This window comes from Mercenaria mercenaria, chromosome 7 (genome assembly GCF_021730395.1).
Source record: "Mercenaria mercenaria strain notata chromosome 7, MADL_Memer_1, whole genome shotgun sequence".
Classification (NCBI taxonomy): Eukaryota; Metazoa; Mollusca; class Bivalvia; order Venerida; family Veneridae; genus Mercenaria; species Mercenaria mercenaria.
The window spans coordinates 4851218-4865595 of record NC_069367.1 but is presented as its reverse complement, the minus strand read 5'-3'; the positions used below and the strand labels follow the sequence as shown (position 1 = coordinate 4865595).

Below are 14378 nucleotides of genomic sequence, written 5' to 3'. Positions count from 1 at the left end.
TCTTTTGTAACTCTAATTTATGTATCAAAATTTATAAAATGCTCATTGAAAAGCATTTGACGAATAGACTGGGTAAAGTAGATGCACTTTGATAATTCAATAATTATGAACAAAGTGCGGAAAGAGTATACAATGGGTGGAACTGGCATGGAACAAAATTGCGTAACAAGGTTTGATAGCCTACAGGTCCCTGCCACGTGAGAACACTTTGTGCATTACAATTTGATATTGCAATATATCTGATCGCGCGTCGTCAACGTGCAAAGCAACACTAGGGCTAGCAATATAAAAAAAGAATTTAATCGGTGCCGTGAGCTTATTAACAAAACGCTTGTGCAGGACAATTAAAAACTGTAGCGTGATTAGTCCAGAAGCTGAGTACGGAAAGCTATATGTTGGCTCATATTTGTGGAAAAAAAGCCAACGTAAACTGAAAATTCTTAACAGAACTTGGAATATATAAATAATTTTTAAAACAAAATGAAAAAATCTATTGGTTAAAAAAACCTGTTTCGAGAAGATCGATAGTATAGGCGGAATTTTATGCTGTCAAGCAACAATTCACGCACGTAGAAGGTGGTATTCATTTGACAGATTTGACAAAAAATCGCTAAAATATTTACAAGTTAGTTTTGACTGCATCGTTTTATGAAGTCATACTAATACAGGGGTAAAAAGATGTCATTTTTTAATATACTTTAAATTTGGAGGGTATGTATATAAAAATTTATTTATGTGTAACCATACTGAATTGTTAACATTTTATTATAAGGGTTCCAAGAAACTGCTTATAATAAAGTAAAATTAATTTTTAATTCAATATAAATTAGGAATGGTTCAATCCATTCGCTTGCTTCCATCATAAACAAACATTATACCTAAAAAAATAACACAGATAGGTTTGACGAAATGTATCAAGATTCATCATTGGGTCAGGATCTATGCATTTCATATTAAGCTAGCTTCAATTAGAGAAACCGTTAGGAAGATATTCTACCACTGCGATGGCAGGTGTTGTCATGCTGTTCAACATATGTTTTTTCCTTGGCGCGTCATATAATCTGCATGTGCCAGGCAATACTAAGTCATTTCATCCAGTAAGTCATAGTTTTCTATTCAAAATTACAAAAAGCAATTTACACAAACGATATATAAGGATTAATGATGTTTGTATCATTTTATGAAAGTAAATATGTTTGTGGTCGGCTGTTAATTAATTCAATTAATGATATAATTAATAATGTTATCTTGAAACAAACGTTTAGGTAAATAGAAGTAATTGAAACAACATCGTTTCAAGCTAAGATCGATTGATCTAATTCCATTCAATAAAAAGATGCTTGTTATTGCTAACACTATATTGAGCATTGGTATAGAAGGTTTGAGAATTGGATTTTGGTAGTGACAACTTTGATAGTTTGTTGAAATTTTTTTTGATACAAATAAAGCATTGAACTTAATTCATCCACTCATGCACTTCACTTGTTGGGATTTGTATCGCTTGAATTTTAGTGATTCCGATAAATTCACAGTAAATTATCCGTTCGATTTACTTCAAATTTCTAAGAGCGAAACTCCAGTGCGACAAGAATATTACATGGGAACTGCCGTTTGATAAAAATACTACAAACATTGTCATTTAATTTGGTTTTTTTCAACAATAAAAAAATAAGTTTTTTTTCGAGTACTTTTTTAGGTTTTAAGTTTAAAACCATGTATATCTTTGTCGGTAAAGGTAGTGATTCATATTGATCCCATAAGTGAATTGTGACATGAAACTTTACTATCATACAATCAAATCTTTAGAAGGTAAACGCTCATGTCGTAGAAATTCAGTAGATATTAAAGTACATTTCTCCATTTTCCGATGTAACTAATGTACGTATAATTACCATCAAGGAAACTCAGTAGGATTGAAATATTCTGAAGTGAGTCTTTAAATAAACAAATTCAGCAAAATAGATGACATAATCTTAGTAGCATGACTTAACGATAACGAAGGACATCTGTACGCAAAACGGAAACAAGCGTTTACAAGGTAGTTGTAATCTATTTGAGGCTTCGTTAACCTCCGTTAAACTTCTTACAGTTAAGTGATTAGATGAAATGATATGTGTAAATTTCATTGTTCAAATACAAATATACAATTACTAATTTCAATATTCATACAGCCAGGCGGAACAAATACAATATTTATATTATTCCACATTGTCATAGGAATTTGTTTACATGGGGCTTTAATTATATCAATACCCGAAATGAGCTACTTGAAACCTTTTTGTTGAAAACATTTCATGAAAAAAAGATTATTGTATTCCCAGCTTTCACAGTCATTGTTGTACTTATTTATAAGTTATAATGATAAAAAGAATAGGAAATGTTAATATACAAAACAACACAGCGTCTTTACATAATCTAAATATGTTCCATACTGACCGTAAATCAGGTACTTAACGTGTTGAGATTTTGAAAGCTTGGTAACGTTAGCTACAAAAAGTAGGATGCTTTGGATTAGAAGCAAATTGATAAATAAAACAACAATTTACCTCCAATGTTATAGAAACCAACCATTATACCGCCAATCCATGCCGTTTCTGCCTTTGTCTTTTTGAATTCGGAGAGAAATTCCACAAAATAAAGCCCATAGGAAAACCTAATACCGTCCACTAACACTTCAACGATGAAAAGTGAAAAACAAATAACCCAACCGTAACCTCCATCTCGGTTTTCTCGACTACCCATAGTCTCAACTGATATCTGTTGCCATAATGCACATTTTCTTATACAATTGCAACTTCATGTACTGCTACCTCGTTAGTTTACCTCCTTTGTATAATTATGTATTTTCAATGTTCTGTAATACAACAAAATACATTTTCATGTCAGTGTATTTAAACACGATATTGACTTAGTTTACATACATATACACTTAATCCCGTCAAATGTCCAATATTGGCAATATGTTTATTGAATCAATTTAAACTGGATATAACCAGATGTCGTTGCCTTTTAGTTTAATATATGCGTTCTACAAATACAGGTCTTTTTTGCATTGCTAAAATGCCAACTGAAAAATGTTTAAACGTTTGGCTTAGAGTCGTATACAGGTCCGAGATATTTTATCAATGCGCATACTTGAACATTCTTAATTGACTTTTAAAAATCATTCTTTAAATCACATTTTATTTACATTATCGATAAAAGCCGCTATTATTCTTGTAGAACTAGTTTGGGGACTACAGGAATGCATTATTCTGTTCGTCCGGTATACCGTCTCTCCGTCCACACTTCCGTTTCCGCCGATGAATCTGTCACCCTTACAAAATGGATTTTAATATTACATGACAAACGTTTCCTCGTAGTGAAAAGACATGTCTAACTTAGAAGTGGCCGTCACACTTTGAAGACAAATGTTAACATGATATTAGCAGGTGTGTTCAGTCCATATCTCTTTCATCCAACAAAGGATCATACCATTACTTTGCACAAAATTGTCTCATAGTTAGACAACATGCCATGTGCGCGCCAAGACAACTAGCTTATAGGTCAATGTTTCACTAGGATGTCAAATGACAATAGGGTATTTTTAACCTGTCCGTGCGTTAATCATCTAATAATTTTAGCATTTTTTAGCAGAAATTTTCCCAAGAACAAGTGGGCGTCTTCTGCGTCCGGACCGAATTATAAATGTCACAGTCACTTTTTTAGATAAAAGGTTAACATGGTATCACAATGGTCCTGGTTTTTACCTATAACGTAACAGTGCCACCCATCCAGGATTACTTCATTACTTGGCTAAATTGTTTCCCATAATGAGACAGCATGCAATGTGCAACGTATATGACCTCTAACTTAAAGCCAAAAGTCAAACTTGGAGGCCAAATGGCAATAGATATTTTTCTGTCCGCTTTATAACTTAAACACTTATATATTATTATCTTTCATATTTTGGTTTAACGTCGCACCGACACAATCATTGTTCATACGTCGACTTTTAACCACTTAATAAAGAACTTTGGTATTATTTAGCACAAAAGTCACAAACAAAGTCCAAGGTCACCCTTGATGATCGCAGGTTAACATAGTTTTTATTGTTTCCGCCCTATTATGTAGCTTGGAACAGTTGTTACTAATAACGAGATAATGTATCATGTGCAGCTCACCGACACATACGGCAAAGGTCAAGGCCACTTTTCGAGGATAAAGTTAACCGGGTGTGTTCTGTGTATGTTTAAAAACTCCATCAATGGATTTAATATTACTCGTCAAAATAAGTGTAAGTCGGTGTGTCAAGTTCAACACCGAAACGCATAGCTTATAGGTCAAGGACATATTTAAGATCAAATATTTTAGGTAAGTTTTCTTACTTCTCTCAAACCTGATGAAGTACTTATTTAAATTCGTTCACTTTATTTTCCCAGCAATTAAAAATGAAATGTTATTGAACGTTCAATGATAACAGAAGTAAATGTAATTAACAGATGTAGGAGTTAAGATACACACGTTTAAATCCAAATATTTTTTCTTCAGGGTAGCTTCACTTTAGAATTATAATTAATTTCATAACATTGTTTTTAATTTTTGTTTTTCCGCCAACCTCAAAATAAAACTATATTAAAAATACTTAGATGTTATAAGCAATCAACAATACATTCACATTTTTTATTCCTGAAATTGAGCAATATAACATATTGTATAAATAGCACAATATTGTATAAACATCATTGCTAGATATCACGCCATTCGGTTATATTGCAAAATGTATGGTTCCCTATATTGCATGATCATAATACTTCATTAACATTTTAATACCAGTTTTACATGTTATCATTGCTGTTGTTATAAAAACAAATAAAACATGTGAAATTATAATTATACTTATACATTATACGAAGGCTGCTCAAAAATAACGTAGACTTTTGCTTTTAAACGCCGCCTATTGTGTAGAGTCAACAAAGGTTGAGGGAAAATGACACAACGCCAGTGATTCGTCGTGAACGAGACTTGTAATCATTTCTGTAAATGAATTAGTATAAATAAAATCTGGAAAGTAGATCCCTCGGAAGCTTTATGGGACTTTGCCTAAACATGTGACCAGATGCTGGTCGGTTTGGTTGATCTTGGTGTATTGTTGCACATAACATAAACATCTTCAAATTGTAACTGCTAAAAAGACAGAATTCTGTACGGGGAATGAACATATTTGTAAAAGGGAGAAGGGAGAAAACTGAAATTTTCTTATTAAAGATAATATTGGAATTAAAATTAGAATAGAGTCGCCACAGAATATAAGTTTATATATAACATCCTTTGAAAGCACAGAACACAACTAAGCAAAATAACATCGGACTCGACTTGACCGAGTTTGTTCAAGAGGTTAGTACTCCTCAGCACTCGGCCGGCATCGACTTGAGGGAAATTGTCATGAAACTATAATTATGAATAGACTCGAGGACCCTAAAAAGGTCCAGAAATTATAAAGCCTTTTTCTAAAGTATCATAACCTTCACTGCGGCGAGCAAGGTAAAGACTAGAAAGTCCATTTAGACGGAAACCAAATTTGTTTATCCATTTTACTAAAGGCAGACCACTTATTAACACTTACCCTGCTAAATGTCTACAATGGATTGGTCCATCATTCAATTTGGGCAATACCATTTATTATTCGAAGGGATGTTCACTGACAATTTACTGACTGAATGGCGAACTGTGCAGACCATGATCAGCCTGAATGGATGTGCAGGCTGATCTTAGTCTGCACTGGTAGCAAAAGCAATCTCACTTGCCGTAAGAAGACTAAAGATTAAAATGTATACACATACTTCGTTTCAGTCTTATCATCAGCATACCGATACACGGGCAGATCATTACATATCCATTTGCATAAACATATCAGATGCGTTTACGTGTTTTACTAAAGTCACATGCTTTACGCATGTGCAGAATATGGTCGAGTTTTTAACTGTGTGCGTACGTGAGAAATAGATCGTTGGTTTTGGTACAGAGTTTTCTAACCCGTACCCTGCTAAATTTCTATAATGAACTTGTCCATTTTTCATTTTGACGATCGTGATTTACATCTGTCAAAAAGGCAGAATCAATCCTGTCCAGCATGATACGGGATAAAGAAGTATCGTTTAAATTCCAATGAGGTTATTTGATTTTGTTACCTCTTTTTATGGTCAATATTTTTATCGTATATTCTATGTTGATCCATCACAAAATGCAAGGACCTATAAAACGAAAAGCTGTGTGCTGAGTCTCAAGCACATAAGAGGTGCGGACAGAATATACATTACGGAAAATTACCTAAAAACAAAACTATAATCGTGGATTGGAGACTTGGATGGTGAAAAGAACACATTTTCCAGAATCGCTGAGAGTTAACTTTCTGTGTTGTCTTTAATAAGCATTTTTTGAACAGAATGAATGAAAAAAAGAGCATATTAAATGGGGGTTTCAGGAGAATAATTTTATTGAAAAAAATCATTAGGTTGTAGGTAGGTAAGACGTTTGGGTTATTAAAGTGCATTTTCAATTGTCTATACTATTATTTTAAATCGAAGAATGTGTTGAACTATGTACAGTGGCTATTAGCTAGAGTTCTAGAACTCACAAAATTAAGGAAATTGACCCGTAATGACAAACGGCTATTTCCGTGCGATTACGTATCCTTCGTACGCTATTTCGGCATCCTTCGGCCATAACTGAAATTACTTTTCACAGTATCCGGAGAATCCCGAAATGACATACGGAGAATACGTAAACGAACGGAAATTGCCGACTATCAGTACGAGTCCACTACCTTAAGAACGCAGCTAAAAGATTATAGTTAAAAAAGATTAACAACCATCACATGCAAGACAACAAACTTGTATCTGAAGTTATCTCCATTAGTAAAGTTAATTTAAATGCGTGTTGTTTTTTTTTTTGACAACTATATTAATTTTTACTGGCTTATCATTGTCACATGTTCTCAATAGAAAGTTATTAAAAGTAAAAGACAAATGATATTAGTTTGAAAATTTATTTCGATAAAATACGTAAAACTGAACTGTCTATGTTTTGGCTTTGAAACATTTTGTTGCTCTTACATATCACCTGAACGTTGCCCAATTCTGGCTATGACTAATCTGGTCGCATGAGTACATCTGCGGATGTCACTAAATTATATTCGGGTACTTACCACATGTGTGAATCTTGAGTTCTGTCCAACCCGCGGTTAGAGAGCGCGGGCGTAAGCTTGCATTTCCAATACAGTCCATGAACTGGCTAAATCAAAGCGAGCTTGCAACATTTTCGTTTACGATGTGTTAGACGACCTGTGGTTGTCAACTTTTTCTATTTATGCTGTGGAACAATGATAACAGATACGTTTGAACCCGCACTCCCCTGCTTTAAAAATGTATAAACGTTTACACGAGGCGCTTTAAATGTGTGTAATAGTTAGGCATTGTATTCAACATTTTCTTGAATAACCTCCTGTTCCTGACTAGCCCGCAGTCTGTCAATTCTACTGGATTTTGTGCACAACACGAAAAAGTTGATCACACCACCAAGTGTAAACATTATTCCAGCGACCAAGAATGTAGTTTTGTAACTTCCAGTCACATCAAAAACCAAACCTTTAAAGAGAAATGTGTCAAATTATGCCCGTTTCGTTAACACTGTGCCTGTTTCGTAACAAATTTAACACACTTTAGACTTCAGATTTAACGTCAAAACATCTTTAAAAATATTTAAAAACTATAAGAATGTAATAACAATTGCCGCAAATGACCGATCTAATGTTTATACAATTTATAGTCGGATTCAAAAGACATTTCCGCAAAGGTGGCTCATATGTTCATGGAAATTGAATAATTGAAAAACTTCTTTATCAGGTAGCGCATACTAGACTCAATTCAAAATGAAGTCGCTAGTTTTACTACACATGCTACACATATTTATTTAACCCTTTTTAGAACGATAAGAAAGGCAATGAAGATAATTCTGATTGAAATTTATAATTTTAAAACTGACTGCTCGTACAAATACGTAAAAAATAAAAATTGTATCAATAATGGATTATCGACAATGGTTTTTAGTCTATTTGTACTCGAAACGAAACAATTAATACAAAGTTTTTGAAAACAATATTTTAAGACACTGATATGGCGGCTATTCTGGAATTAAAGTTCTAAATAAACATCAGTGTTCATAGATCCTTCACCAGCTCTGACTTAAGTACTGCAAGTATAACAGAAAGCTGTATTGCAAGAATCAGAGAACAAATAATGAATGACATTGACGAAGAACAAGAGATTGATGAAAAAGAATAAGAGGTGAATGACGAACTACTTCAACGTACCATACTGTACCTACTCGGCTAATTGGGTCAACATAATCCACCATAGGCCATGTGAATCACGTACCTGCAAGAGGGTTTCCAATCAAACCAGATACTCCATAAACACTCATTAAGACTCCCATAAACTCACTAACGTATTGTTCACCAATGTACTCTAACAAGACAACGGGTTGTACGACGTAAATAGCACCTTAAAAATAAAAGAAAAAGGAAAAAAGATAAGGGTCTAATGAAAATAGCCACCCTCCAAACACGATGTCTGCCAGAACATAAACTTCCTAAGAAATCTTGACTGCTTTATACTTGTTGTTATTAAGGTAATGGACCTGTAATAATAAATTAATTTTCCGTATCCCCTGTATCCTTTGAACAAATCAGAAACTTACATTATCATAACCGTAGAATGCCATAATCACATCTTGCCTAAATGAACGGATATTTCCTATTTTCACTACGGTTCGACTGCCATTAGAATATTAATTAAACCCGTTTTCAAATTAACCCAAGGCTAAAACTTTTACAACAAAATGACCAAAAATTGAGTAAGCACGTTGGAAAGCTAGCTAGTCAAATAGAATAAAGACTTCTATTTACTCCACAAAATTAAGATTGTTATCTTGAATATTTGTAAACATCTGCTTACAGGCCTTACCATAGAACACTCCAAAAATCACCGAGGAACTCAGAAGCACTTCATACTTTGGTAAAATAGCTGCAACTACTGTAACTGCCCCGACTGTAAGAAAGCAGACACTGTTCAAGGTAAGACGGTGAACACATGGCATATCAGATAGTATCCCAGCACCCATACGACCAATCGTACCTAAAATATTTAGAAATAATACCCAACAGTCAAATCTGTTAGAAAATTCCTTCAAAGTACAAAACGTAACCAAGCAAAACAATGTCGGTTTACGAATATAAATATAACAAAAAAAAAACAAAAACAAAAAACAGCGGATTAACTCTATTATACGAAATGGCCTGAAATACCAGCATCAATACTGAGATCAATTACAGAGCAACGGACGGTATGCATTCCGAATATCTGATTATGTACAAAATAAAGGTCATTATAAATCTATATAATCTGTCCTAAAACAAGACTATTTTCATCACAATTCATCATAAATTGTATAACTCTGATCATAGACGAGTGTAGACACACTCTCAGAAATACCGAAAGCGAGCGAGTTTTCTAACAGAGAAATTGACTCTAAGTGAAGTTCTTCCCCACAAAAATAATGTCAAAGCTGAAAAGAAACACTAAGGTGTGTATATCTCAACAAATATTTTGGACATTGATTTACACTTATTTTGAAAAACACACGCATCAATAGCTTTTATCGTTTGGCTATCAAACAGATAAATGCTGTGATAACTATATCGATAAGTTTCATTCATAAAAGTGGTTAATAAATTGTTGAGTTTACCTCCAATTCCAATTGCAGATAGTAGCCATGCGGCTTGTGATGGCGAAGAGTCAGTCGTGAGGGCATAATCTGGTAACATACTAAATGGAACAAAGGACGGGACACCCAACATAAACGTTGCTATCATCATTATTATGAAGTTTATATTGGTCACTAATTCTTTTGGAAACATACTTTCTATTAGTGAACTCTTGAAACGATTATTTTGTATATTTATTTCTATCTCAGCAGCTTTTGTATTTGGCTGTTGAAGACTTAATACTGAATTTTTAGTTTTGTTGTGTTTTTCTATAATGTATTGAAAAGAAGCATTGCTACCAAAAATACTTTGGCTTAACACAGCTTTAGTAAGGCTCCATTGCGACGCAAAATCATTGCCTTCCTTTAAAGGTTGTAGCTGTTCCTTTTTCATTTCGGCGAACCTTCGTGGTGTTGATGAACTTCCAGGTTTCCTTTCTTTAACAGGTTTATCAGTGATTAATCTGTTCTCATTAGTGAGTAAAGGACTAGCATGTTCAAGAGCAACTTGTCCATTTCCAGAGGTGACACAATTATCATTTGCCGCAGATTTATCACAACCCTTAACATCATATTCCTCATTAGCAGTAACAGCGGGATGTAAAGGTCTGTATAAAACGGAACACACACAACAGTTTAGCATCAAGCCCGCCAGAATAAACAAACTTCCTCTCCATGAATATGCCTCAAAAAGTAACCTGACAAGAGGTGGTAAAACAAATAGCCCTATTCCACTTCCGCAAAAAGAAATACCAATTGCTAGAGCCCGTTTCTTGAGAAAGTATCGACTGATGGCAACTGTTCCAGATAGATACACCAAGCCAAAACCGAAGCCTGAAAACACATTAAAAATGAAATATAGTGCACAGTTTGTAGTCAAACTGTTATTTTATTAATATAGCAGATAATGTTAATTCGCTTTTTTAATATTAATAACATTTTTATCATTAATAATAGCAATTGTCTTCAAATTGCATTTTCCAAATGTTGAAATGAACTAAAAAATAAAAAATACTTTAAGCTAAAATGCAAACCCTACGCAATTCATTAATTTTGTTTTTGCTGGGTTTACAATCACGCCGACACAAGTCTGGTCATGTGTTAACTCTTCCAGCTTTAGATATTGGATGAAGACCCCGTGTGCCTCTCTGAGTATTGTGTCATGCATGGGCATGCGCCCTTGTAAGGAAGAATCACCGATCATCCGCAAGCCAGCTGGTTAGCTTCTTCGCATTATGAATACTTCACCCCAAGCAAAAGGTTAGAACCACACCGATTAGGAGGGGCAGTTGAATCAAAGTGAGGATCCTGTACATATGTACAAAATGTAATCTCTACAGCGTACAAACTAAGCGTAAAGTTGCTATATCTGTTATTTGGATGATCAAACGTTTTTATAAGACAATTACCATAGGTTATTAGCTTTGTAATATGCACGAGTTCTGCAGCGGAAACATTTCGCGACTTTTGGAGCATGTTTCTCCAGTTAAAGCTAAATTAAAATTAATTTTTCTATTATATACACAATAACACATATTAATATTATATAAATGTTATATGGATTTTTCAAAAGTCTGAATAAAATAGACAATTATGACGTAAACAAATAAGTTAATCCAACAACATACATCAAAATGGTGCCACGTACCCGATATGAAATTCAAACGTCAATATGGAAAAATACTGACGTTTCCGGAACTGTAAATAAAAGCGAGAACAGTGGATCCTCCCTAATCCGAACCCCTCTCATCCGAAAACCTCTTTAAACAGAACAAATTGTTTGGTCCCATTTTTTCTTATTTATCCTCTATTGTAAAAATACCCTTGTAATCCGAAACCACTCTACTCCAAAAACCGAACAAACTTTTGAGAATTTTATATCAAATTACATTAAAATCTACCCTTCTAACCCGAACCTTGGTCAATGCCTCTGTTATAAATCTTGCTATCTTTTGTCATGTTTCAGTCTGTTTACAATCTTAACTATTACTCTTTATAAAGATATCAACAGCAATAGGCCCCAACACTGGTTATCAAAAGTCCTGTCAGATTTTTGCTTTGTAGATGCATGCAGTTAGCACAGGTGTGAAAGAAGCATGTACAAGTACAAGTAGTATGTTTGAACAGAAATTTGTAAGAATAGACATAAGTGCAGCCAGCGTAATAGATTCTTATAAATCTGTACATTCCTCACATTTTTGTGTGGAATTTGTTCATTTAAAGCAGCAAATAGATTCACTGAAAGTGGTGCTAAATAGAACCATTACAATATAAACCAGAACCATTACAATATAAACCAGACAAGTAAAATATTCTCCTTTTAGCTACCTTTTTCAAGCGCTGAACAAAATGTTTATAAGTGATATTGAGAGGTTAAATTAACATGAAATTTACATTACACTAAAGCAATCTACATGTTGTTTCCAATTTAATTATTTTTTATTTGTATTTTCACAAAAAAGCAAATCTACACTTCATGTACAAAAAGGGTATTAAGTTTTCGAACTTTTTTTCTGGTCCGAGCATGTTCGGATTAGACAGGTTCCATTGTATATTTTTTATAATGGAAAGTTATTTACTTTGTCATTGTTCAGTGTGATATCAACATTTTATGCCAGATCTAGTGGAAATGATCAAAGTTGAAAAATTCATCCCAACTCTGCGTGAGTACATCTAAATAATAATACGTTGAAACTTAAGATACTAGTACCTTGTAGTGCGCCATAACTAAAATATAAATGATACACTTCTGTGGCATAACTGCTGCTGATTAATCCAGCCGTTCCAACAAGTGTACCTATTAATGAGGCTTTTCTGTATCCAACTTTGTTTACGATAAAGGCAAACACAGGCCCTGCAATTTATAAACAAAGATAGACCTTAAAGTTATCCTGTAAACTGTTATGAAAGCTAACATGAGACTAATAAAATTTGAAAATGATAGGTGATCAAAGTGTACTGCAAGCTTTGATGAAGGCAAACACAGCCGCTGCTATACAAAAACAAAGATAGGATGTTAAGGTGCCCTGCAAGCTTTGATAAAGCAAACACAGGTCCTGCAATATAAAACAAAGATAGGCGATTAAAGTTCATTGCAAGCTTTGATGAAGGCAAACACAGCCCCTGCTATACAAAAACAAAGATAGGATGTTAAGGTGCCCTGCAAGCTTTGATGAAAGCAAACACAGGTCCTGCAATATAAAACAAAGATAGGCGGTTAAAGTTCATTGCAAGCTTTGATGAAGGCAAACGCCGACCTGAAATATCAAAACTTTGTGGTCAAAAATTGTGTTTTGTGCACTTTAATGGTTTGTGATAGGGAGGTAAGGGGCACTGCAAGCTTTGATGAAGGCAAACTCAGACCTGCAATATAAAATAAAGATAGGCGGTTATAAGGGCACTGCAAGCTTTGATGAAGGCAAGCATAGACTTGCAATATAAAATAAAGATAGGCGGTAAAGGTACATGTACACAGAGCTTTGGTAAAGGCAAATACAGGATCTGCAATATAAAAACAAAGATAGGCGCTTGAATCTTTGGTGAAGACAAACACAGATCCTACTACATAGCGTAAAAAATAGGCGGTTATGGCACACTGTAAGCTTTGATGTGATGACGAGAAATACAGGACTAGCAATATGAACACGGTTTATTGCATCGTAAGCTTTACGAGTAAAAGAAATTAGTATTCTGACCAGGGAAGAGTTTTATGACTTCGGCGTTTTTATGACAAGTCATGACGTTACGCAACGCGGGTAACCAAACCGATTGTCGTTTTTAAAGTCGAATAAAATTTGAAGACGTGCAAATAAAGAACAATGATTGATAATGTAGAATTACCAACATACATTGTATTGTAATATAATATTCCATTGATCTACAAGGAATAGTTTATAACCAAAGTAAAAACTTTCATCTTTTTGAATTCAATGGCATTGTTCTTTCTCCTGTCGTCATAACATATTAATATATATTTTCAAATGATTGGGATCTCCTCTAATTCTAGGCGTTAAGATCATTTCATTTTTCTATGTCATAAATTATAAAAATATACTTGACTAAATCTTTCATGTATTATTCAACATATCTATACAAAAATATTTATAAAATTTTAATCCGAGAATTTTAAACGTATTGATTATTGTATACATGTATTTTAGCTCACATGTAACAAAGTGACAAGGTGAGCTATTGTGACCGCTTGATGTCCTTCATCCGTCGTCCGTCAACAATTTCTAAAAAAATCTTCCTCTTAAAAACCACTGGGTAGAATTACATCAAACTTCACAAGAATGATCCTTGGATCGCCACCTTTTAACATTGTTCAAAGAATTGAATTCCATGCAGAACTCTGGTTGCCATGGCAACCGAAAGGAAAAACTTTAAAAGTCTTCTTGTCCAAAAACCACAGGGCGTAGGGCTTTTATATCTGGTGTGTAGCATTATCTTGTAGTTTGCTACCAAGATTGTTCAAATTATCCCCCTAGGGTTAAATATGACCCCGTCCCGGGGGGTCACATGGTTTATATAAACTTATATAGGGAAATCTTTGAAAATCTTCTTTTACAAAACCACAT

General features: G+C 34.0%; 1 protein-coding gene across 6 annotated transcripts in view; it reads right to left on the bottom strand.

Annotated features, from left to right (window-relative positions):
- Positions 1 to 14378, bottom strand: part of LOC123555097 (monocarboxylate transporter 9-like) — a 33934-nt gene that overhangs the window by 11267 nt on the left and 8289 nt on the right. For 5 of the 6 annotated variants that reach the window (XR_008371579.1, XR_008371581.1, XR_008371580.1 and 2 more), the window contains 4 exons: positions 12512 to 12655; positions 9784 to 10635; positions 9003 to 9173; positions 8415 to 8540 (listed from right to left, as the gene is read on the bottom strand). Coding sequence is in view for 3 of the 6 variants with exons in the window: in XM_053547410.1 (XP_053403385.1) it covers positions 8415 to 8540; positions 9003 to 9173; positions 9784 to 10635; positions 12512 to 12655 (1293 nt within the window). In the remaining 3 variants the exon portion in view is untranslated. The remainder of the gene's footprint in view (positions 1 to 8414; positions 8541 to 9002; positions 9174 to 9783; positions 10636 to 12511; positions 12656 to 14378) is intronic. The other variant, XM_053547411.1, reaches the window with a different exon arrangement.